Here is a 26,030-nt window from a genome sequence, read left to right on the forward strand (position 1 = left end):
CTACGGCATCCCTATGGCCAGACAGACCTTGCCCACTAATTACACCAACCACACTGTTCCCAACTCACATACTTCCCTGTCCATTTTCAGGTGCATTGCAGTAAGTATGTTGAAAACTCACATTCTCCATCCCAGCCTTTAAAGGCAGAGTATGTTACTTATATTCGCGAAAAATACAATGTTCGTGAATGGGCAGCATCAATTCTGGGAATTAACTACGAGAAACTCGACCTTGAATTGTTTTCTTTGAGTTTCCCATGTCTGCTTTTCCTGTGTAATTTTGCTTGCCGCCAACATTCGTCACTGTTGTGTCTTCTGCTTCTATAAACACATAGAGATCGTGAGGTTATCTCCATGTTGTTTAAAGCCTTGCTATAGTGTGTCTCGTTTTACAGCAGTGTCCTTGGGTGACTCGAAAGGACCTTCACAGAAGACATTACTCACGCTACAAAATGGGCTTATTGATGTAATGTCGTCACAGTGGGCCAGTTTTATTTCATGAACGGATAATGCCCTCGGGATTCATTTTGAGTCGCCATTAAGAAGTCCATTAAGCAGTCATTGAAAGGATTTTATACTTAGGAAATAATTGAACAATTAAATATTGAAGATAAAAAATTGTAATATTTTGTAAGAAAACTTTAATTAGGCATTTGAATATAATTACAAGACAATAATTTGTGTAATGTTATGTTCATATATTTTCATTATACCCAGGTTCACAATGTTCACGCCCAACACTGGAATAAATGCCTCACATTTGAAAGAGCATTTCCTCTTTCCCTTGTTTTGTCATGACGCAAGAAATTATATTTCAACAAAACTGAACAGACAACATTCACACAACAGATAAAGTCACGATGGAACCGTTTGCTTGGGAGCATTTAGAATACAGAGTAGTGCATTTGAATTTCTGAACTGCGACCCTCTCACTCACATCCAACATACTGCTGTAACATTTCACGCTTATCTCAGAGTTTTGCAGCTATTAAGTGGCTATGAATGGCTCTTAACGATGTACTGGATTAGTGCTCTTACTTTACAAAGCTTCATAAATATTAAAAATATCCAGTCTATCTTAAGAGAGTTTCTAGCGCGTACACACAGTATGGCTACGTGCCAACGTTTCACCACATTATAGCCCATGCTGCTCTTTCTTCATAACCCTAAATCAGACTCAGACAGACAGAGTGACCATTTCACAACATCATCCTTCAGACATACACACTCCTCTTCTTAGTCATAGCAACACTACTCAGTTGATCCAGCAGTTCAGATATTCAACCACGTCCAGATGCAGGCTCCCACATTCTCTTTCAGAGTCTTGACACACTGAGGCAACACACACACACACACACACACAACCACCCACCCACCCCCACACACACACACACACACACACACACACACACACACACACACACACACACACACACACACACACACACACACACACAAACGCGCGCGCACACACACACGCACGCACACTAGTCGGGGGCCCCTCTTCTGTCGTCAGGGAGGGAAGTAAGCAGTGTTTGGTGGTGATGGCGACTGCAGAGGCTCCAATCATATTCGAGGGTATGGAAAAGGCCTAGTAGTTCATTGGGCACCACATACAGTATGGGCAGGTGGCTAGAAGTCTGTCGGAACACTGGACGGGTGTGAGGTTGAGGGGTTGAGGGGTCGCTGGATGGAGCGGGGATAAGAGGGGGACGAGAGGACCCAGGTTAAAGGTCAGTGCTTCTCCAGGGCCTTGGTGAGCAGGTCATTGAGCCGTGCGATCATAGGCCTGGGGTCATCGTTCAGCCCTGCTGCAATCATGGCATTGTCGTAGATCTACGGAACAAAACAAGGCACACTGATCAGTGGAGGTTCTACCCATCTGGGGCCCCTAGGCACAATATAAACATAGGGCCCTCTTGCGTTGTATTTGCTGTCACTTACCATGGCGGGGCTGACTGTTGGGGGCCCCAATAGAGGGCAGTTTTCCTGGGGCCCTAGGCAATTGCCTAGTCTGCGTATTTGTAAAACCGGCTCCGATACTGATATTAAATTCTAATGAACGTCGACTTAATCTCAGGTGTCAAAAAGGGTTAGGAAGTGAACACCCTGCCACAGTTTACTTTCAACACACGTGACTTCCCTGGGTAACTGCTTCACCTGTCTTGAGTGCTCTGTGAGCAGCTGATTCAAATTTGCGAGAGGGATTTTAATTTCTGCACTCTGCAGTGACACCTTTATCTTAGCGTTGGTAAAAAAACAACAACAATGCTAACAAATTCAATGGTAGTTAAAACAATACAATTAGCGCTGTAGCAATTGATCGTGCAACTGATTACATTAGTGAAACTGTATTAAAAGCCGAAAATAAAGACAAGCCAAAACAAAAAGTGGGTTACAAACGTTTCAAGTCTAGCCCATCATCAGAGTTACCAAAATCAATATACGTCACCAGTATTGGGATAGCTCTCCCAATACTGGTGACATATTTTGATTTTGGGAACACTGATGATGGGCTAGACCCGAAAGGTTTGTAACCCACTTTTTGTTTTGGCTTCTCTTTATTTTCAGAGAAAATTAGTATTAGTATTTGTATTACGCACCGAGCGAAACTTCCCAAGTAAGACAAAGGTGTGGACAATATTTCTACCTTCCCTGATTACATAAGTGCAGCACTTAAGTTTGTCCCCTGCGAGGCACCGTACCTGGTCTAGAAGAAGTGTAGCCAGCTCAGAGTTGGAGTCCTTCAGCGCGTGCATCTTCTTAATAAGATCATGGCTGTGAATGAAATAACATAGAGGCCCCTCGTTCATTATAAAGATTCATAAGTATAATGCAGATAGTCATCAATGTTATCTGAGAAGGGCCAGAAATAAATGAAGCGAAGGACGGCACTCTTCAGATTTCTTCTTTGTTTATTCGCACCACGCGGGCGAATAAACAAAGAAGAAACCTGAAGAGTGCTGTCCTTCGCTTCATTCATTCATTTATGTTTTTTGTGGGATTCAGCACTCAGTCAAGAACTGTTAAATTAGCCTATTTAGTCGATAGCGTGAGCGCGTCTTCTCCACCTTTGAAGGGCCAGAAATAGACATGAGTATGTGCAAGTGTTCACTGTTTGCAAAAACAAATCCTATTTGAATGTAGTTCTCAAGCAGAGACGGTCTGTGCAAAATTCTTATCCATCAAGATTAACTGTGGGTCCATGGTCAAAAGAGTTCAGTTGTAAGCACCTTGCAGACAGAAAGCAAATCAGCGGTCTGAGGCCACAGTTTAAAAATGAATAAAATGACGTAGTTAACAAAAACACATCGACCTTGACTGTATCTCTTTGCTGCAGGCAAGCACTTCTGAGACAGAATTCCTAATATTTGCACCAGATCTACAAATGATTAGTCAAGGGTATGTCTTCAGATCCATATTGCCCATTGGAAATAAAAAGTCAGCTTTTTAATAATTAAAATCAGTCATACAAAAACACTCTTAAATCTAAGAACAAATGCATTTCTTATAAATGCCTAATCTATAACTTGTTTACTGTCACTTCTGGTTAGAGCCTCAAACTCCTCCGCCCACCCCTGCCCTGAGGGGTATACTGCCCTACAATCTAAGAACGCAGTAACTCTGAAAACTGCAAACTGAGAAAAAAGGCTTCAAAGTTTCCCATATGGCGCGACAACTGTGTTGTCGGTAAATTGGTGGTGACACTTCCTGGTAATGCTTTTTTAGGATAGAAATTTAATGCAAACAAAAAAACCCAAAAAAACAACATTTGTGTGTCTTTTTGCCACAAAAAAAACAGAGTTACTGCGTTCTTGGCTGGTATTACTGCCACAAAATGGAGTTACTGCAGGAGTTACTGCGTTCTTGGCTAGTATTACTGTCTACTCCCAAACCAGTCCCATTGGAACGTGCAGCAGTAACTCGCCGACTTACTGCGTTTTTGTTTTGTACGACGTAACCTTTAATCCAACACCGCAGTAACTTTTTTTTGGTCATTTTTGCACTTTCAAAATGAGTTTTCTCCAAAACGGGACGGTGTTGGACCACCATTTTTTGACACAAGACAAATGAGGTAGTTTAAAACCCATTTCCGATATAACATTTTTTTCGACCATTTTGAGTTACTGCGTTCTTGTTTTGCACGGCAGTATACTAAGAAGCTGGTTTCTTAAAGGTACACTGTGCAAGAAATGGTCAAAAAAGGTACTGCAACTATGCTGCTCATTGAAACTGAGCTGCCTATTGCCAAATTTGATATTTTCCTGAAAATTTACTAAGTAATAAACTAATATTTTCTAGTATGACCAAAGTACAGTCATTTTTGCCGGTAAAAATGGCTATTTCTGGAAATTCAAAATGGCGGACCATGGAGAAGATCCCCCTTTCAATGTATGAAAAGTTCAATTTTTCCAGGCATAATGAATACTTGGAATTTGTTGGTGGTGGTAAGTATTCATGAAAAAGGTAACATTGGTGAATGGGTAGCATGAATTCCGGAAATAAACAACTAAAAATCTTGTACAGTGTCCCTTTAAAGAAAATGAGGACTCCAGGATCTTCTATGAGATGATTTACCGTATTTTCCGGACTACAAGTCGCACTTTTTTTCATGGTTTGGCTGGACATGCGACATATACTCTGGTGCGACATATATATGTTTTTTTTTCTCCACGGGAGAGCACTATGTGCGCAACTAGGCCTATGTTGTGTTGCTTAATACCACTGATAGAAAAAATGTTACAACTTGGGCTACCACAACAAAAAATAGCATTTACAATGACGACTGAATAGAAATATAGCCTACCACCCAAAAGAAGTTAATATAGCCTACTGCTGAGTTCAAGCTGAAAGTAATTAAATATGCAGCCGAAAATGGCAATAGGGCAGCTGAACGAAAGTTTGGATGCAATGGAAAACTGTTTGGGGACTGGAGAAAAGCGGAGGAAAATGTGCTGATGAATATAGGACAAATGTGTTCTCGAACAACGCGCGCGCTGCGAGTCAACGTCTTGTTATGGGCTCCATGACATTGCCAAAGAAATGAATAGAACTTTTCCGGAAGTCAGGGAGCTCGTGGATGTATCGCGTTATGCAATGCAATCCCCTCTCGTGGATTTATTTGCGCTATGCAACGCAATCTCCTCTCTATCCGAGAACGAGCGTCTGTGTTATTAAAGACCAGGTGAAAATCGGTCATTTCCGCGAGTTTCTGACAAACGAGCACAACGTGACACTACCATAGGCTACACAATATGGATGAAATCTCCCTCACCTTTGATACCGTCATGGGCTGAAGTCTCAGAAAAGGGGGTAAAGAAAGGCGTGCTCTGGAGACGGAACAAGTTGCCTCGAACCCTCCCACGGTCCAAACGCAAAACAAAGCCGAAAATTGAATGTTGTTCTGACTACAGGGCAACATGGCGCGTTATCACTGTTTCTTTCTCTTTCTCTTTTTGTGGGTTTATGGCGGTTGGTAAACCATCTTAGTTGGTGCATTACCACCACCTCTGAATGCGTTGCCACTGCTTCAGATGCTGGTTTAAAACAATGCCGTCTTTGAGCAGCAGCTTACCATGCGCCAGTTATCACAACATAGATTCCATGGATAGAATAACCTTTCAAAAATGTGCGACGATTAGTCCGGTGCGACGTATATATGTTTTTTTCATCTTCAAAATGCATTTTTGGGCCGTTGCGACTTAAACTCCGGAGCGACATATAGTCCAAAAAATACGGTACCTCTTAACGTAACCTGGTTTACTCCTGAACCAGATGTGTAATATAGGCCCTTGCCCTGCCCTGCCCTGCCCTGCCCTAGCCTGATTATCATCGACTTTCAAATCTCTTCGAGACTTGGTCTGACCAAGAGCATAACAATTAACATTTCCCAAACAGCATTTCCCAAACGGCCTCCCTTGGTTTGCTAACGATTGTTTGCTTCCCAACAAAGTGGAAGGAGTTCCCGTATTTGTGGGAACTCAGAAAGTACTTGCATTGACTCTTGACCTGACTGGTAGCAACGCTGAAGCTGAAGCTGTTGCGTCACTAGGAGGGCGCGGCCTGGCTATCCCTGCCCTGCCCTGCCCTCTTACCCGGTGTTGATCTCCAGTGTGGGCTGCAGTATCTGGGCGCGCTCCTCGGCGCTGCGTGCCAGCTGCTGGGTGCGCAGGAAGTGCCGGGCAGCGCCCATCTCCAGCACTGTCACCATGGCCGGGTGGGTGTCCAACCGGGGAGTCACCTGGTGACACATCACAAACATTTTTTATTTTTTTTTAAATATATTTTTGGGGGGCTTTTATGCCTTTATTTTGACAGGAAAGTTGAAGATGGTGACAAGAAGCAAATGGGACAGAGAGACAGGGGAATGACCCCGGCCGGACTCAAACCGGGCTCCCAATGGGTGGGCATGCAAGCCCAAATGTGGGGGGCGTAGCGCGCTGCACCACAGCGCCCCCCGAAACATCACAAACATAAACACACACACACACACAGATGGCAACTCAGCATTAAGCTACATTAACACACGTCGCGACTAGTTACTCACTTCTCACTCATTCGCCTACTTGCCACTCACACATGGAATGTTCGCTAAATGTTCCCAGGGGTTTAACTGCCATTGGGAAAGCGAGAAGTTAACGGTCAATAATCCCAAAACGTGCATTCCAAAGGGTGTAAGATATGAGATCTGCGTACATTGGTTACTCGCCTCGCTGGAAGTTAAAAATATTTTTTATCTCGAAATCCCCCCGCATCGTATTGCATCTACTCTCCTCGCTTTGCTGTAACACAAACACTCTATTGACTTCTCTCGCTGAACAAGTAACTAGTGGCGATGTTTGTGAATGTAGCTTTACCCTCCATTAGAGCCACTGCAGCAATATAAGTCCAAGAAAGAACGCGAAGAGAGGATGACCTTGGGTGTTTTGAAAGGCGCTATATAGAACGAAAGTATTATTATTATTATTATTATTATTATTATTATTATGACAAAGAGATAATGGCAGGATTGTGGTAGAACTGTATAAGCTGTGCTACAAATTATGGGCCAAAATGGAACAGCGTGTGTGTGTGTGTGTGTGTGTGTGTGTTGAGTACAGTACATGTGTGCGGTTACCTTAATGTTGGTGACTCTGGAGCACAGGGAGACAGCGTGTGTGTGTGTGTGTGTGTGTGTGTGTTGAGTACAGTACATGTGGGCCGTGCTGTAGCTGCGGTTACCTTAAAAAAACGGGACAGTGTGTGTGTGTGTGTGTGTGTGTGTGTGTGTGTGTGTGTATGTGTGTGTGTGTGTGTGTGTGTGTGTGTGTGTGTGTGTGTGTGTGCTGCTGTAGCTGCGGTTACCTTAATGTTGGTGACTCTGGAGCCCAGGGAGACAGTGTGTGTGTGTGTGTGTGTGTGTGTGTGTGTGTGTGTGTGTGTGTGTGTGTGTGTGTGTGTGTGTGTGTGTGTGTGTGTGTGTGTGTGTGTGTGTGTGCTGCTGTAGCTGCGGTTACCTTAATGTTGGTGACTCTGGAGCCCAGGGAGACAGTGTGTGTGTGTGTGTGTGTGTGTGTGTGTGTGTGTGTGTGTGTGTGTGTGTGTGTGTGTGTGTGTGTGTGTGTGTGTGTGTGTGTGTGTGTGTGTGTGTGCTGCGGTTACCTTAATGTTGGTGACTCTGGAGCCCAGGGAGTTCCTCATCCAGGACATCAGGTCCTCCGCTTGCTCCTCACTTAACCTCTCAGATGCTATAGGCAGGCGCACACACACACACACACATGGGCACACACACACGCGCACACACACACGGACACACACATAAACTTAAATCATTTAAATCATTACCTTTAAACTATTACAGATCCTAGACTCTAAAACCCTGACAAAGTATTACAGTGTAGCACTATGACATACTGTAGTTCTTGAGGGGTTTGAGTGCCCCCTACCTGTTGTACATGAGAATGACAAATGAGAGGACTGCAGAGTATACACACCAATCTTGAAGTCAAATTTACTACCATTTAATACCCCTTTTCACTACCTTTAGATTTTTTTTTCAAACCATCACATCTCGATGCCAGTATTAACTAGACATCTTTTGTAATTTCTACCTCCTTAAAATTACATTACACTTTTGTTTTTTTTTGCAAAAAGACGCCCGAAAGAGATCAGTGCGATTCCAGAGTGCTGTTCAACGGTGCTGTTGCGTGAATCACCGGTGTATGAAAAAACTGTGATAAACAGTGAATAAACAAAGATTTTTTAATCAAAATGGTGCAACTTAAAAAAAACAATACCTCATGTTTCAAAAATAATACCTTTTTTAGCAAATGTACTACTTTTAAGGCCATTACATTTTGGCTTTTTCATTTATTTCCTTTTAATACTTTTTAAAACCCTGCATACACCCATGGGCTCTTACGAAAATCTCAACTCTTGTCCTCCACCTGTGCTTGTGGTCTCATGTTGCCCCGCCACCGTGGAGAAAACAATAAAGTCTCCCCGCTGTCAGCCTAGCCGCAACAACTTTTGGGGGACTTTCCGCCATTCAGCATCCCGATTAGCAATTGAGAAAATTACCTTTGAATTGCGCTTTTGTGAGACATTGAATTACGTAATCTCACAAGGCCACAAGCACAAGGGAGGACGGGAGTTGAAAAAAACCCTTTGGCAACCATCTACCAAAGAGGCTAGATTAATAAAGAGCATTCAAACCCCGCCCACCCAATGCAAAAGAGTGTGCTGAGGTTGGGTCTCCTAAGGGGGCGTTGTGCCCTCCTTCTTCTTCTATTTTTGAAGTGTTTGCACAAGTGCGCGCGCTACCGCCATCTACAGCGCTAAGGGCCATTCATTCTCAACCTCAGGTCTCCTGACCGAAGGTCTCCTAAAGGGGCGTTCACCCGACATAAAGTGAATACCCGAAAAAACCTAGAATGAGGCATCTCTGTCTATAACATCTCTGACTGCATGTTGAGAGAGGCCATCCAGGGGTGATGGTGAAAAAAAATCCTGAGCCTGAACTTTTTCCCCTGCTCTAAAGACGACGACAAGATAGCCTACTGCATAGTGACGTAACGTAGGCCTATTTTGACACATTATTCAAAAATTTAATAGCCTGTGTATGGCCATTATTCAAGCCTGATAGTAGAAGAAAACGAGATAAGAATAACCTAATGGCTAATTATTATCAATGTTTTTATTTTTGCAAACTCTGTCAAGCCTGAAATCAGGAATGGAGCCTGAATACTATCAGCCCTGGGCCATCTCATCTGATCTCACCGGGTTTGCTGTCCTGGAACTTCTCCTCTTTGTAGTGGTCCACCACGATGTCCGTCTCCACGGAGATGAGCTTCTTCTTGTCGAACTCCCTCAGGTGGAGGAGCGTCAGCTCGTCAAACTGCTCGTAGCAGAAGAGGACCTGAGAGAGAACAGGACAGGAGCCGCAAAACATGAAGGAAAACAGACCAACAGAGTCATTGGATTTGAACACTAGATGGAGGTTAGCCTTTGGGCTACAATCTGGCACATTTACATTCATGTATATGTATGTATGTACAAGCCCCAACTCCGGTGAAGTTGGGACGTTTGGTAAATTGTGAATAAAATCAAAATGCTATTATTTTCAAAACATTCAATCCATTCATTAGATGGAGAATAGTGAAAAGACACCATATTAAGTGTTAATACCGAGAAAAAATACTGTTTTGGGGGACATATGTACTCATTTCTAACTTGTTAACTGCAACATGTCTCAAATAAGTTGGGACGGGGATCAGTGAAATGTAATCAACATCCAAATAAGATAAACCATGAAAGAAGAACATTTCAAAATGAATTGGACTAATGGAAAATATGAGTGTCCAGGTGTAAGGCCATCACAGAGAGGCTGAGTAACTCAGAATTAAAGATGCAGAGGGAATAATTACCATAGTCATTACAAACATGTTTGAATTCCCTTTGATTTACCATGATTGAGTGTATACAAGACATATTTTTGTCATTAAAATCATTGTATAGGTTCATGACATCATTAAATATATATTGGCTGTAGACTCACTCTAGCACTCCAAGAATTACAGCTATTGGAACGTGACCATATTAAGAATGCTTCATGTGTGCAAATGATTTAGGGGTTTAACATTCTCCTATGCACCCGAGCTCACTTGAAATAGACCTAGAAGACATGGGAAACTGTCCATTGGTTACAGAAGTCAGCAGAAGTTGCAGAAGTCCATTCTTTTTGGAAATATTAGAGTCTTGCACATCCTGAGCTACAGTGAAAATGGACCATCCAACTTGTGTTAGTGCTAACTTCAAAAGTCAGCCCCCATTATGGCATGGGGGTGCAGTAGTGCATTGGTTAAGTTGTTAACTTATCACTCATCTGTAGAGTTAAATACAGTGCTGAATAATATAAATGGGTTTTAAACAGCATGAAAAGCCACTCATGCACTATATTTTGAAGGGAGATCTTCAATTACTGCCACATAGTAAGGACAAATTGCATTCTGTACTATGTTTTAACAGTTTAACTCCACCATAAGGACCAGCAGGTGACAAAATGGCAGGCTTTTGGTCAAGACCGGTCACGCTGTAAGCACTACAGAAAGGAAAACATTGCAAAACATGACAAGGAATATACCCTCCATTTAAGATGGTGAAATCATGTCCAAGATAGGAATTAACACTGTTTTTTTATATGAAATCATCTCATCGGTTAATGTATTTAACTGTTAAATGTTGTATTTTGTTTTGTTTTTAGTCTTCCTGGACATTTGCTGCAATTTATTGTCACCGTCCCAACTCTTTTGAGACGTGTTGTTTTTGCATATTCATGAATGTCCCCCAAAACAATAATTTTGGTCAGTTTTGATGGCTGATATTTTTGTCTTTGTGCCGTTCTCCATCTAATGTAAGAATCAGACGTTTTGAAAATGGTAGTATTTTGTTATTATTCACAATTGACCTTGTGTCCCAACTTCTATGGAGTTGGGGTTTGTACGTATGTATATGTTAATTTATGTGCAATGTCCGGAAAAATACAATTATAGTAAATTAAAGAATAATTACACTGATGCCTCTTTTCCACTGCCGGTTTTCTGGTAGGCCTACAGCTCGACACAGGTAGCGCATTCAGGCCGACTGAGAACCGTGCCGGTGCCCGTTCCCACACCTAATCGTTCATCCGGGTAACAGTCATGTGCGGAAAAAGTTCAGAGCCCGGTAAGAACACGGGCGGTTCGCAGATAAGCACTTTAGTGCCGAACGTAACTGGTGCGGGCACCGACACCGGCTCCGTTCTGGTCGGCCTGAAAGCCCTAAGGGTGACTCGACCTGTTGGGCTGTGTCGTGCGCAATGAAAAAGCAAAAAGTGGCAGCCGGCCAAATCGCACGGAATCGAGGTGTAGGCCGACCAGAAAACCGGCAGTGGAAAAGAGGCACATGACAACACAGCCCTCTCCCCCAGTTCCCGTATTCCACCCTTGAGCAGTAATGAATTGGACTTGTAAATCCTGAATAATCTCCTTAGAATGAAAGAGTGAACCATTTCTCTGATCAATTGACTTACTCTCATTTTTCATGCTCAGTTCACAAAGGTATTTTTGTTCGACATACTCAACGCAAACAGAAGCGTAGAAAAACGGTTGATAAAAGTCAGTTCAGGTTATTCTATGCATGTGTGTAAAAGGACCAAGAGCCTGGCTATAAGCTCTTCTACACCTGCTGCTAGACCATTTCTTCTCAGCAGCTTTGTTTTGCTCCAATTGATACGCTTGACTCTGTAAATGTGTAGTAACCAGGTGCTGAAATTCCAGGCTACTATTCCAAGAACAAGGTTAAGCTAAATGAATATACAGTGGTAAACCTGCTAGTAGGTAGTCCATTAGGTGTCATTTAGCTAAGAAAATGAGGACTCCAGTCTCCTCTACTACATAATTTACCACAACCTCAAGGTTCACTTAACCTGGTTTACTACTTAGCAAGGTTCTGGGGACACTTCTGAGGACACTGGACAATAGCCTACAGATATACGCTGAGGGTGCGTTCCAATACGCGACCTTGGTTCCTCCACTTGTGCTTGTGGCCTCGTACCAGGAAGTCATATGTCATGATGACATCACTGACAACAGCATAATATTTCAATATCTTGCAAAAGCTCAATTGTAAAGTCTTTTTCTCATTTGCAATTGGAATGGTGAATGAAAAACAATCCCCCAAAAGTTGTTGTGGCTAGGCAGACAGCTGGGAAACTTTGTTTTCTCCACGGAGGAGGGGCCAGGAGGCGGGGCGAGGCCACAAGCACAAGTGGAGAAATCAAGGTCGCATATTGGAACACACCCTGAGTGTTTAAAAGCAAACAGCTCCCCACCTGCTGAGGGCAGACTTTCCCAGATTATTACTTCTATGCATTCAGTGGGTCTTTCTCAAAACCTAGGACAGTGTCCTTCCAAGTGTATCAGCCTAATTAGTCACACCCAGTGATTGGGTACTCTTTATTAGTCACACCCAGTGATTGGATATTCTGTAGAGTTCACCAATGAGTATCCAATCACTGGGTGTGACTAATTAGGCTCACGCTCACCCCCCCACCCACGGCCCTCGAGTGTCCGGTTTTCACAGTACCTCCATGTCCTTCTGCTTCATGGCCTCGAAGTAGGGCGAGTGCTCGGCCAGGTGGCGGTTGGGGGCGCACAGGTAGTAGATGTTGCGCGTGCCGGCCTTCATGCGGCTGGAGTACTCCATCAGGGTGGTGGTCTGGCCGGGGGCCATCTCCGAAGACTCGAAACGCAGCAGCTTGGCAATGTCCTCCTGCAGAGACCAGAGACGGGGAACGCAAATACCGGAGCAAGTAACACATGGAAGAAATAAGTTAATAAAAGTAGTAAGAGCATAGTCTTCCTATAGAAACAAAGGGCAGCGAATGGCAACACATGGGCAGGCGATAAGTGGAAGAAACTAGCTAAAAGCATTTATGTAATTCCATTTTATTGATTATGTACCATGTTCAATCTGAGCAACACAAGTTGATTTGTTTATTTGTTGAATCCCCATTAGCTGTGTGTGAGGTGAGGTACACAGCTGGGTGAAGAAGATCCAATTGACAGCTCACATTTCTACAGCCATTGTATTGTATTGTATTGTATTGTATTGTATTGTATTGTATTGTATTGTATTGTATTGTATTGTATAGTATTGTATAGTATTACCTTGACATCCTGCTCAGATGTGGTGACAATGCCCTCCCTCATGAAGAGGCCGTAGTCCTCGAAGAAGCGCGCATACTTCTCCGGCTCCTTCCTGCTCTGGTCCATGAAGAAGCGAATCACGCGCTGCTGAAGCACGTCACGCAGTTTCCTGGGAAAATACCACAACCATATACATGGGTTCTAAATTGTGTTTATAACCTGACTGCGCAAACCTAGCTGCGCACAACTCAACCTCTGATTGTTGGAAACCGCTGTCGGTCAAACAATTACCTCAAGTGGTTGGCTGCCAGTGCCTTGCACCTCCTCATAACATCCCACCCACAGATCATGTATACATCTCCCTTCAAAATGGAATTCTCTTTTCTGATTGGCTGATGGGGAGACCATTAATGTAGTTGAACTGGTAAGCGTTCCATTTTTTTTTTTTTTGCAGCAGCATTCCATATCAATGTGCTTATTGATGGTAACCACAAAAAACACTAGTAAAGCAGCTGAAATAGCTATTGATCGACAGGTCAAGGCCTCCGGGAAAAAAAGGCGACAAAAGACTACACTTCTCAGAGATCAAAGACAAATGTAACTGCATGGGGGTCGTACGAGGGAAGATTAAAATGCATTCTACTGTAAAGGTACTAGAACGTCTTAATTTTCAGTAGTTCATGCGCATAATTCCTACAACTTTAAAGAAAGTCACAGATTTTAGAACCTAACCTATATTCATAGATGGGACGTAATTGCAAATGGGAGATAAGCCCTCCAAGGTCGACCCGAGGTCTGGCGCACGTCACCAGAATTCCAGAGCCTCTAACTCGCCATTAATTTAATAGAACTGGGACAACATTTCGTTGCCCGTTATCCCTTACGTATTCGCTGACCAACACAAAAAAATGTGAAAAGACATAGGCCCAAATAATTATTCGTGTATAGGCATGGTCCATTTATGAAACAGGACTTGTTCCAATGAACACTCCACCCTTAATGAAATGTAGCAGGGTCATTTCACGTGAAATCAGACACTTTGGGACCCGACCGACACAGATTTCAATCATACTTGCTGTGCCTGTCTAGTAGCAAGGTAGCACCCCAGGACTGCATTTGTGTGAATCTGACACCAATATTAAGGGAGAAACAGACTAGCAAAGTTTGACATATGAGGGTAGGACACTATACATTCAGCCTTGATTATATCAGTCAGTGTAAGTCACAAACATATGTTTGAGGTGTTGTTTGAAAGCTATTTTCTGGCTCTACAAATTACACACACAGCATGGACTACAACAACCTTCAGAATATGAATTATGATACATTGAAAATTTTTAAAATTGAATATAAAAAAATGTATATTTTAAAATTGCCGGTTTCTTGTCTAAACATAGCCTGTAATGTCATAAACAACACCTGAAAATGGGGTGTTTGGTTCTCTGCTCCCATCTCACCTGATGAGGGCGCTCTCCTGCAGGAGTTCTCGGCTGAGATTCAGAGGGATGTCTTCACTGTCCACCACACCTACAGGAACAACATACTCACTGCATTATATACATGCAAAACATGTACAACCCTAGCCTGGTCCTGACCATCCCATAATACTACCATTTCATTCCGTATTTATGGTCTGGCATTTGTTTGCTCTGAAGCGATTGCAAGAAGCAGAAAGGTTGCACTCAGTTATGGTTTGAAATTATTGGACACCTCTCACCCAATCGCCAGCAGTTACTCAACAACAACGTAGCGCAGACCAATGGCTCTGGCGCAGATGTGTACGTCATTGTCACGAGAGTCCTCCCCCTTTCGCCCCCATGTGGGACGCTTATTCGCTTATTGGCTGTTTTCTAGGGGGGGCGTTGCGATCAAAATCCTACTGCTCCAGGCACTCCACAGAGAAGCACGGCCAGACTACCGTAGTGGAGCCAATCCTTTGTAGTACTCTGCCTTTCTTACCTGTCCACAGTGAGCAAAACAGCTATTTTGATGGGTATAAAATATGGAGGAGTGCGTGAAAAGGGAATGTATGTATGTGTGTACTGTGTGTGGGTACCAAGGAGGTCTACATTGGTGGGTAGTCATATCCCACTTAACTCTCTAGACTACTAGGAGCAAAAAAAATTGTCAACGTCTGATGATGTACAATGATTCACAATCACAAGTTGACCGACTTACACACATTCCATCTCTGCTGATGTAGCAATGTTTGGACCGACTGGGAGAGTTTGCAGCTGTGTCCACAAACCAGTGTGTGTGTGTCTGTGTGTGTGTGTGTGTGTGTTTCGGATTACAAGAGTCAGAACAGGAAAACACAACTGTTTTTGAATTCTCCATGAACACCACAGACACCCACAACCATTTACTGAGTATGACGCGAGATGTTTTAAACTCAGCATTGCACTGTCGTGCCGAAAAGCGAGTGCCTGCCAGAACACGAGTGCCCTCATTGAAACCAATGGAAACCGATGACCAATTTTTCAGATAGTTTTTACCCATTTTTGCAGATAAATCTGACACAATTTAAGATGGAAAGCCTATCAATAAAGCATCTACATTCCTTCTGGAAGTATTACAAAGAACTGGTTACAATTTCAGTATTATTTCCATGAAGAATTGTCATAACAAATGTTTCAGTTTCATTCAAATAGCTCATATTAAGTGCAGGACGAGTAATGTTTCATAAGCATATTTTAGTTCATAAATTATGTAATTCATTCTGCAAGAAATTGTATAATTTTCTCTCAAAAAATGTCATTGGTTTCAATGAGGGCACTCGTGTTCTGGCAGGCACTCACTTTTTGGCACGACAGCACCTTTAAATGCTCCAACTAGGATGCTAGGCATTGCACGTACACCTTGCAAGTCACCTTGAAAAAACAACCTACTTTTGCTGAGAGCCAGCTTAATGCAGCATATAGACAGTGTTTCCCATACATTGAGGAAACTATGGCGGCCCGCCATAGTTTAAATTTGGCCGCCATAGTTTACGAAAATGTAAAAAAAAAAAAAAAAAATTTTTTTTTTTTTTTTTTTTAACGATATCCGTTTTTGTTAAAACGATTTGAATTACGATTTTGAATTTCCTTCGCATTTTCCTCCTGGAGTAAATACATCCTATAGACTCTGTATTGGTTAGATAAGTAGTCCCACGGTAACACAGAATGATGACCGTAAGGGTATTACAGTTGATTCATGTGTGCACACGTGTAACATCGGGTGAGTAACAGAACATGTGCGCAACGATGCGTTATGACACGCCGATATGCGAGGATCTTCGTCCAAATCGCTAGTCGCATGCATCATCGCTAACTGCGTTTACATCGCGTGCCGCGTGTAAGGGAAATGTTAGTTGTTGACATGTATGGAATTCACTTCAATTTGTGCTGTTTCTTGCTTCAGTTGTGGACAAAAAGATTGGCCAAACTCACAATAGAAAGCCTTTGCTGTGCTACTGTAGGGGTGTTAACCATCCAATCCAATGAGTTTTTCTCTCATTGCTCTCTCTCTCTCTCTCTCTCTCTCTCTCTCTCTCATAGTAGCCTACTATTTATTTACTCATAACAAATGGTGAATTTCTGAGCCCTTTTTAATTTGTAGCCTATACCACTGAAGGCATGATAATGCTTCATCATATTTTAGAAATAGGGCCTATGTGCCTTTATATACCAAATGTTTATCATTTTGAAATTGTTTCAATTGTTTATGACTTGTGTATGACTGAAATTATCTCTGCATACTATCAGTGCTGCATTGCTTTGTAAAGATAGGCTATTCAACACACTTTAAAAACACACTGAAAAGATACGGCCATAGTAGCCTACTGAAAACATTTTGTTCATAATAATGGTGATTAATAAATGGTGGTCTTAAAATTTTCATACTGACATCCTTGAATTTGCCTTGGTAGATCACGGCAGACACCATCAACTTCAAAAGTAGATCTTGGTTAAAAAAAGGTTGGGCACCCCTGCTATAGAGAGAACCACAAGTGCTTGAAAGACAGGGATCAAAAGCCTAGTCAAGTTGTTGTAGTTTACTTGGGTTTGGGAGCAATATAAAAAACCTTCAGAGAAGGGACAGTTGGGATGAGTTTACTAACACTCCCTAGGCTTTGTTTTACAGTTGTAATGAGTTTGGTGACAGACCTTCATTGACACAGCAGAGGAGACATCGGGCTGCATATAGAAAATTAATGTGTAATGAATGTGAATATAGACATAAATGTGTTAATATGTTTGTTCAGCCCTTTTAATGGGAGGAATTTGGAAAAAAACTGGCCCTGTGACCAGCACCCCTCATGTAGAATGTGTACGCCTACAGATATGTGTGGGGAAAAGGCATAGCCTACCCTCTAAGAACCCTTTTTGTCTATGCGTTAACAATTTCACAGTGCTCTTAAATTCTTATCTCTGCTCCTATTTTGTTTTATTATTGTTTTTCCCAGACCCCTGCATGAGGGACGAATGAAACTGGTGTTGTAAACAGAAATTATTCACTGTACTGCATTTTTTGACAATGACAATGTAGTACTATTATACAAGTCATGGGTAAAATCTTATGTAGCCTTATTTCTCAAAATATAAATGGCTGAAATATAGGCCAAGGCCTACAGTTTCTCCATGCGCCAATGTCATACTGTAGTCATTGTTTTGCCGTTTTGCATTTACGCTGCAAGAATACACCCCCCCCCCCCCCAAAAGGCCCGTGTGAGAAGACACCCCCCCCCGACAAAATAAACCCCGGCTGCCCCCATAGTTTCCAAAATTTCTGTGGGAAACACTGATATAGAGCTTATCTCATATAGAGCTTATCACACTGTAGCACAAGTACACCAAAACAAGGATACAATGATATTACCTGAAACATGCATACAGACACTAGCAAAGTAAAACAGGCAGTGAAATTGGAGCAGGAGCCTATACTAGACAGCTGCTTCAGGAAGAAACCAGGTTAAGAACCTGGAGTCTTCTATATCTATTCGATTTACCTACTAACTTAAAGTGATACCAGAGATTCTTTAAGTATAGAGATATGCCAATGTAATAGGTTGCTATGGGCACCTAACATGACCAGGTTCCGGTCTGCCTAAAGGGGCGTGTCATAATACTCCTAGCATTGAATAGAACAGTCCTCAGGTCTGCCTAAAGAAGGATTTCCCCCCCTCCCCCTTGCAATAATAGAACCCGGAAACAATGAGCCAACGGAACCTCTCTCTCTCTCTCTACTCTCTCTGGTGATACTGCCCCATTTTTGGAAATAAACTCATATTACACCTGCCCTTGAGTTAAATAATTGAGTTTTACCTTTCTCCTGTACTCTCACGTGTTCTCTGAGTATGGCAGTGCACATTTTACCTCCATGCTAGCAGTTAACATTGACTCCTATGAGACCAGCTGGCGGCTAACTGGTCTCATAGGAGTCAATGTTAACCGCTAGCTTGGAGGTAAAAATTTGCACTGCCGTACTCAGAGAACGGTTGAAAGTACAGGAGAAAAGTAAAACTCGATTATTTAACTCACAGGGATGTGTAATATGAGTTTATTTCCAAAAATGGGACAGTATCACTTTAACCTGGTTCACTCCTGAACCAGCTGTGTAGTATAGGCCCTGTACTGTACTGTGCAGGTGGGTGTGTGAAGGGACTGACTGAGGAAGCGCAGCCACTTGGGAAGGATGTCGCTGGCCATGGTGTGTGTGTGTGTGTGTGTGTGTGTGTGTGTGTGTGTGTGTGTGTGTGTGTGTTGTGTGTGTTGTGTGTGTTGTGTGTGTTGTGTGTGTGCGCGGTGGGCGTGTGCGGTGTGTGTGTGTGTAGGGACTAACCTCTGAGGAAGCGTAACCACTTGGGCAGGATGTCACTGGCCTTGGTCTGGATCAGGACCTTGCGGCTGTACAGAGCCACGCTGGAGCCCATCTCTCTGCTCACATCAAACATGGTGGGCTTCTACTCACACACACACACACACACAATCCATGTCGGAGGTCAGGTCACATGAAAACCACTGAGAATGACTTATGATATTAAACGTATGAAAATTCAACAAAGTGCTTCTCTCTCTTGGCGGTTGATGCAACTCGACAAACTAAGCAACAACAAAACGACTTCCTACTTCTAACTCCTAGTAGTCAAGTAAGTATGCAAACAGGGAATGTTTATTGGCTAATTCATTCAATAACCCATTGACGCCTAAGGCACCTGCAAAAAAGGGTGCTGAATGCCTGAGCTCTTTTTAAGAAAAGCTGCCCTCAGCCTATAAAAACCTAAATATCTCAGCCTCTGAAGCACATACAAACTAGAATGGGCACTCGGTAGAGCGCAAACCTTCGCCTACGCCACTTATTTTTTTCTGGCCATCTTCAGAGTGTGGGGCATAACATTCTCCCAATGTTGGTGTTAGTTTCATTGAAATCGGACTGGAATATCGTAATATTACATTTTTGGCCCAGTCTTGACCTCTTATTCAATTCAGCATGCACACGTTGTTCTGGCATATAGTGCTTGGCAAAGAAAAACGTTTTTGACCTTTTCGTGACCTTGACCTTGACCTTTGACCCAATCACTCCCAAAAAGTAATCGATTGTTCCTTGGGTCATGACCAATCATCCCAGCAAATTTCATAAAAATCGGCTCAATTTACGTTTTTGACCTTTTCGTGACCTTGACATTTGACCCAATCACTCCCAAAAAGTAATAGATTGTTCCTTGCGTCATGACGAATCATCCCACTAAATTTCATAAAAATCGGCACAATTATGTTTTTGACCTTTTCGTGACCTTGACCTTTGACCCAATCACTCCCAAAAAGTAATCAATTGTTCCTTGGGTCATGACCAATCATCCCACTAAATTTCATAAAAATCGGCTCAGTTCTGTCTGACTTATACGAAGTACAAACAAACAAACAAACATATTCACAAATAAATACACAGCGGTCAAAACATAACCTTTGCCGACTTTGTCTCGGCGAAGGTAATAAGAATAAGAAGGCATTTAAACGCTAAGACCGTCATCTTTCATTAGAATGTGTTAATTCATCTCAAACAAACAAAGATTTTTAATAAAGTTCTCAAATCTCATGAGCCTGAATGTTGTGTAATGCAGCTCCAGGCACCAGGGACAATGTTGCCCTACGCAACATCAGGCATCAATGGGTTAAAAAGCTGACTTGATTTGACTGGCCAACACTAATAGTATGATGACTGTCATCAACTAAAGAACAAATAAGCCATTGAAATGTCCCTAATATTTACGTATTGAACTGCTAAGAGTTGCGTATATGAACGTATGAAGTCTTCCCTCCTCCTCCTACCATGTCGGGGACGTAGAAGATGCTGCGGATGTTGAGGGGGGCGTCAGCGCGGTAGTGCAGCGTGTAGCGGGGCTTGTCGTAGGCCTGGGCCACGTAGCGGTAGAACTCCTCATGCTGCCACTCGCTAATGTCCTTGGGCTCCATCATCCACAGAGCCTACACAGGAGACAACATGACATGGGTCATAGACGCTTATAGTAGCACAGATCAGAAACCACAGCTATTATATGGATTACATTATTCTTAAATGTATCATTATTTATATATTATACATAATTATTCATATATTATATAATTATTTGTATGTTATTATGTATATATTATTATTTTATATACATCTAAACCGTAATTTCCAATAATAAAAATTCAAGAGTCAAAAAATGGTGCTTCCTTCATTTTGCAAAGAAACTATATAAATGTTTTTTTTCATTCCATGTAAATTTATTGTAGGGCCTACAATTACTTGATGTACTTCAGAAAATATTGACATCAGCTGTGGTTGCAAGAGACACGGTACACGTGGCTCTGGCTCAGCTTACCAAAACTTTTAATCTTTCATGATGGCCTTCTATGGTCGCCATGGCAAACAATGCAATGCAAGCAGGGAGTCAGTTCAAATTGCACAATCTTCCAACATAGATAAGCAACAATAGTATTTCACTGTGTGCCCTTTTAAGAGTCATAATAGCAGGGTTACATTATAGTCCTGTGGGGAAATGTGGTGTATATGGTCAGACCTGTGTGGTGTATATGGTCAGACCTGTGTGGTGTATATGGTCAGACCTGTTCTTCAAATGGAATTATTACAGACCTTTTATAATCCGATAAGAAAACGCAGTTTCAGTTACTATTTTAAAAAAAAACCTGTAGCAACACCAGTAAAAATCTGATCACAAACAGGCTTACACCATGCACCGCAAGATGATGCAATATGTGTCTACATCTGGTCATACACCAAAGAGATTTCACACATTACATGTCTATCATCTGGCAGGTGAAGGACACAAGGAAAGAGGAAGGAGGGAAAGCACCTCACCTGAAGGGTATTGAGTCTACGCCCGTTCAGGAAGATGGGGAAACTGACGAAGTTGCTGTACTTGGTGACAACCTCTGCATATAAAAGAAAACCACAACAGACTCAAACTTGAACTGCACTTACAGTCTTAAAGCAACCCTCTGCTATCTCTGGAAATGAATATTTGCTCTATAGAATATATGTTCTGTCTGAATATGTTCCCACCTTACCTTGACTTAAAGGGACACTGTGTGAGATGTTTTGTTTATTTCCAGAATGCATGCTACCCATTCACTAATGTTACCCTTTTCATGAATACTTACCACCACCATCAAATTCTAAGTATTCATTGTGACTGGAAAAATTGCACTTTTATTACATGAAAAGGGATCTTCTCCATGGTTCGCCATTTTGAATGTCCAGAAATAGCCATTTTTAGCTTAAAAAAATGACTGTACTTGGGCCATACTAGAAACTATTAGTTGATTACATAGTAATCTTTCATGTAAAGATCAAACTTGGCAGTAGGCAGCCCAGTTTCAATGAGCAGCATAGGTTGCACCACCTTTTTTGACCATTTCCTGCACAGTGTACCTTTAAATAACTGAATTTGAGTCAAATGATTGAGTGTGGCAATATTACTCCAAGGACCCATTCGTTTAAACACACTTGTTAGCTCAGACGTAGAAGAACAGGCGAAAGGTAAAACACAATTATTTAACTCAAGGGGGAAAGGGAAATGAGCATACTTCCAGAAATGGTGCAGTGTCACTTTACATAAGATATCATATTCATCCTGTTGTGCTGGTTAACAAAAAGACTGACCTTTCACTCTGTCCTCAGCAGAGAACTCTTTGCAGTCGTCTTTCAGGTGAAGGACGATCTTGGTGCCCTGTCGCACTCCAGAGGCCTCAGCGATCTCAAACACACCCGAGCTGAAGATATAACGACACACAGTCAGACACATTATTTTCTCACACCATCTCCTGTCACACCTCAACATACAGTACAACAACACACTTCGCATTTAAAAACACAATGGTTTAGGCTTATGTTTATTTTCCATAGACAGTCCAGAAATTAAAATAGAAATTATTTGCTCCTTCTGTGGTCACAAAGGGTCACTCATTATTTATCATGCATTTACAGGCGCTGTACTGTACTACATGCATGTCCGCATACACAAACTATGATCTCAGTGGCTGCCGGCACTCGAGTGCTACACTGGTACACAGGGCAGTCATGGGTGAGCGGTTAGGGCGTCAGACTTGCATCCCAGAGGTTGCCGGTTCGACTCCCGACCCGCCAGGTTGGTGGGGGGAGTAATCAACCAGTGCTCTCCCCCATCCTCCTCCATGACTGAGGTACCCTGAGCATGGTACCGTCCCACCGCACTGCTCCCCATGGGGCGCCACTGAGGGCTGCCCCCTTGCACGGGTGAGGCATAAATGCAATTTCGTTGTGTGCAGTGTGCAGTGTTCACTTGTGTGCTGTGGAGTGCTGTGTCACAATGACAATGGGAGTTGGAGTTTCCCAATGGGCTTTCACTGGTGACCCAGGTTCAATTCCAGCCAGAGGTCAATTGCCAAGCCTTCCCGAATCCCCGTCTCTCTCTCCCCGTTCATTTCCTGTCCCTCTGCTACTGTCCTGTCATAATGAAGACATAAAAAACCCCAAAATATTGTTTTTCAAACCCCAAAAAAACTATGAGCTCTGCATACCCATCGGAGGTCCACTTGTAGGCAGGGGTGGTTGGGTCTGCAGCCTGGGAGAACACCTCTACTTTATCAGCCACCATGAAGGCCGAGTAGAAGCCCACGCCGAACTGACCAATGATGGAGCTGCTGGCCTCGGCCTGGTTCTGCAGAGCGTCCAGGAACGCCTGAAGGAGACACGAAAGAAAGAAAGAAAGAAAGAAAGAAAGAAAGAAAGACAAAAAGAAAGAAAGAAAGAAAGACAAAAAGAAAGAAACAAAGAAAGAAACAAAGAAAACAAACACAGTAAGCAGGAGTAGGCACCCAAGAGAATGTTATATACACTCAATTATCTGGCTAGATGGAATTGTGATAAGAGAAAGGGTTTTTGGGTTTTTACAGAAGGAGAGTAGACACACATTACTGTCCACCACAGCAGAATGCAATGAGAGGGAATAATCCTGTACCTTGGAGCCAGAGCGGGCGATGGTCCCCAAGTTAGCCACCAGCTCCTCTTGGTTCATACCGATTCCTGTGTCCTAACATTGGATGATAAACCGCAAGAGAATAACACACAAATGTGACCTACACATGTCAGCCAACATTTAAAAAAAATAATATTGTATAATAGAATATTGAATATCCTGTCATTGTAACAACGAAATTGTGCCTTCCTTGTTGATTGAGGCAAAAAAATATGAATAAATGAAACTAATTACAAAATGTTATATTTCTAAAGGTTTGCGTGTATAGATAGTGTCAATAAACAGCTTGTAACAGTGCACATACTGTTATGAGTCCACAGTCAGAGCACACACCTGGATAGTGAAGGTGCCTTTGGCAGCATCAGTCTGCAGGTGAATCTCCATAGGTGCCGTCTCCCCTCCTCCGGTGATCAGACGATGCCTCAGCTTCTCCAGAGCATCGCTGCCGTTGGAGATCAGCTCACGGATAAACACCTGCAACAGCAGCAAGACAGACAGTGTCATCTCAACGTCAACACAAGTCAGTGATCATCAGGCCTGATAGTAGAAGAAAATCCTAGCATGAACCTTTAGGCAACACTTTTCGAAACACCTGCACCAGCAGCAAGACAGCCAGTTAAAGGTTGCCACCTCTGTCTGACAAAAATCCTGGACATTTCAAACTCAGTCGACCTTTTTGCTTGTATGCAATGGTATCCTTCATTCAGTGTTCAGTCAAAGTATTTATTTGTTTCCTGGACAGATCATTAAAATCCTGGAAAATCAGGAAAAAACCTGCACAGGTGGCAACACTACAGCCAGTGTTATCTCAACATCAGCACAAGTCAGTGATCGTCAGGCCTAATAGTAGAAGAAAATCCTGAGGGTGAAGCTTTAGGCAACACTTTTTTAAATAAGACAAACCTACAATAACGACTACTGCAAATACTGTATTGTCAAAGTAGACCTATTACTCTTACAAATAAATTAGTCAAGTCTGAAAAATCTGGCTCATTGCTCAACATCAAACTTCAGTGAATTATGCACTGCTTCCAGACAAGAACTTGCATGTTTGGATTTGGAAACGGATGAATGGACAAACCTCTTTCTCTGAGTAGAGTGACCTTGCAACGATGTCAAGAAGCTTCTTCGTCTCTGCCTGGAACTCGTGTTTGGAAAAGGAGCCTTGAAGAAACACAAAAGTCGCCTGTTAACATTGCTTGGAAGACACCATCTTCTGACAGCTACCCCTTGACAACAACAACAATGCCAATGGCACCCCCTAACAAATCGCACCTTGTACATTTTCCGTATCACTGATGATCGTGTGCAGGGGCTCCTCTTCCGTGTTCTCGGCCTGTTGGGTGCTGTAGTACCGATGAGGCTGGGCAACGCCGGGGTGAGCAGAAGCCCAGAGATGTGGTCTGGAGTGATAACGCTGCTTGCCAACTCCAGCATCATCTGACAACAGATAGAAATAAGCACGACATTACCATGACGTACTGTCAGCGGGATGGATAACATCAGCTTATTCCCTGAACGAATGTGATGATGCAACACAGGAGGACAGTGCAGTGAGGACAGTGCAACCTCAAGACGATGCTCTGCTCTGCACCAGAGCAACAGACAATTTTTCAAAACCTGGCTAGTATGTCTGGATAATATGGTAGTAGAATGACAGCCACACACTTACTATTCTTCTAATATATACTATACTCTCTACTATTACTATTGCAGCAAAATCAGCCAATATTATGGTGAGTTGACATCAGACTACCTGCACCATGACTTCAAAATAGAGACATCTAATTTTAGATTGCGTAACATTACCTGCTTTAACAGTCGCTGCTAGGACTCTACTTCCCCCTCCTCGTCCGGAAAGCAAAAGTCTCGTGCTGGCTTGCCGAGAAATCCCGGCGGCATATTTCATTAAATTTAAACACCGAGACATCTTTACTGGGTATATTTGACCTATCCAGCGTGTGTTAAGCAAGTGTGCGACAACGAAAAGCAACAGGACCCAAGACTGACAAGACTGACGCTTGCCAATGACGTAGATAGGGTGTCTAGTGTTTTGCCGGAGCGAAGGGGTGCAACGGCAACCATGGCCCATAATTTCAGTTTTTGCATGCATGACGTGGATTCTTAACCGACAGTTTATGTTTATGTTCATGCCGGTTTATGTTTATGATTAAAACCACATAAAAGGAAGTAACAAAATGTAATATAAAGGCACACACACACACACACACACACACACACACACACACACACACACACACACACACACACACACACACACACACACACACACACACACACACACACACGGCAGGCCTACTAAACAATGCATTACAGTGAAAACTTGTTTGGCCCCTTTA

The 26,030-nt window shown here is 42.7% G+C and overlaps 1 protein-coding gene across 1 annotated transcript; it reads right to left on the reverse strand.

Annotated features, from left to right (window-relative positions):
- Positions 1–624: 624 nt before the first annotated feature.
- Positions 625–25,658, reverse strand: trap1 (TNF receptor-associated protein 1). Its single transcript, XM_063190219.1, has 18 exons — positions 25,480–25,658; positions 24,946–25,110; positions 24,752–24,834; positions 24,004–24,144; positions 23,653–23,724; positions 23,213–23,373; positions 22,317–22,426; positions 21,513–21,586; positions 20,477–20,632; positions 18,990–19,110; positions 14,624–14,693; positions 13,188–13,335; positions 12,604–12,789; positions 9,259–9,397; positions 7,642–7,727; positions 6,096–6,241; positions 2,706–2,778; positions 625–1,836 (listed from the first exon to the last, which is right to left on the reverse strand). Exons 1-18 carry the CDS (start codon positions 25,598–25,600, stop codon positions 1,735–1,737), a joined length of 2,154 nt encoding a protein of 717 aa, XP_063046289.1. The 5' UTR covers positions 25,601–25,658; the 3' UTR covers positions 625–1,734.
- Positions 25,659–26,030: the final 372 nt, after the last annotated feature.

This window comes from Engraulis encrasicolus, chromosome 2 (genome assembly GCF_034702125.1).
Source record: "Engraulis encrasicolus isolate BLACKSEA-1 chromosome 2, IST_EnEncr_1.0, whole genome shotgun sequence".
In the NCBI taxonomy this organism is placed as follows: domain Eukaryota; kingdom Metazoa; phylum Chordata; class Actinopteri; order Clupeiformes; family Engraulidae; genus Engraulis; species Engraulis encrasicolus.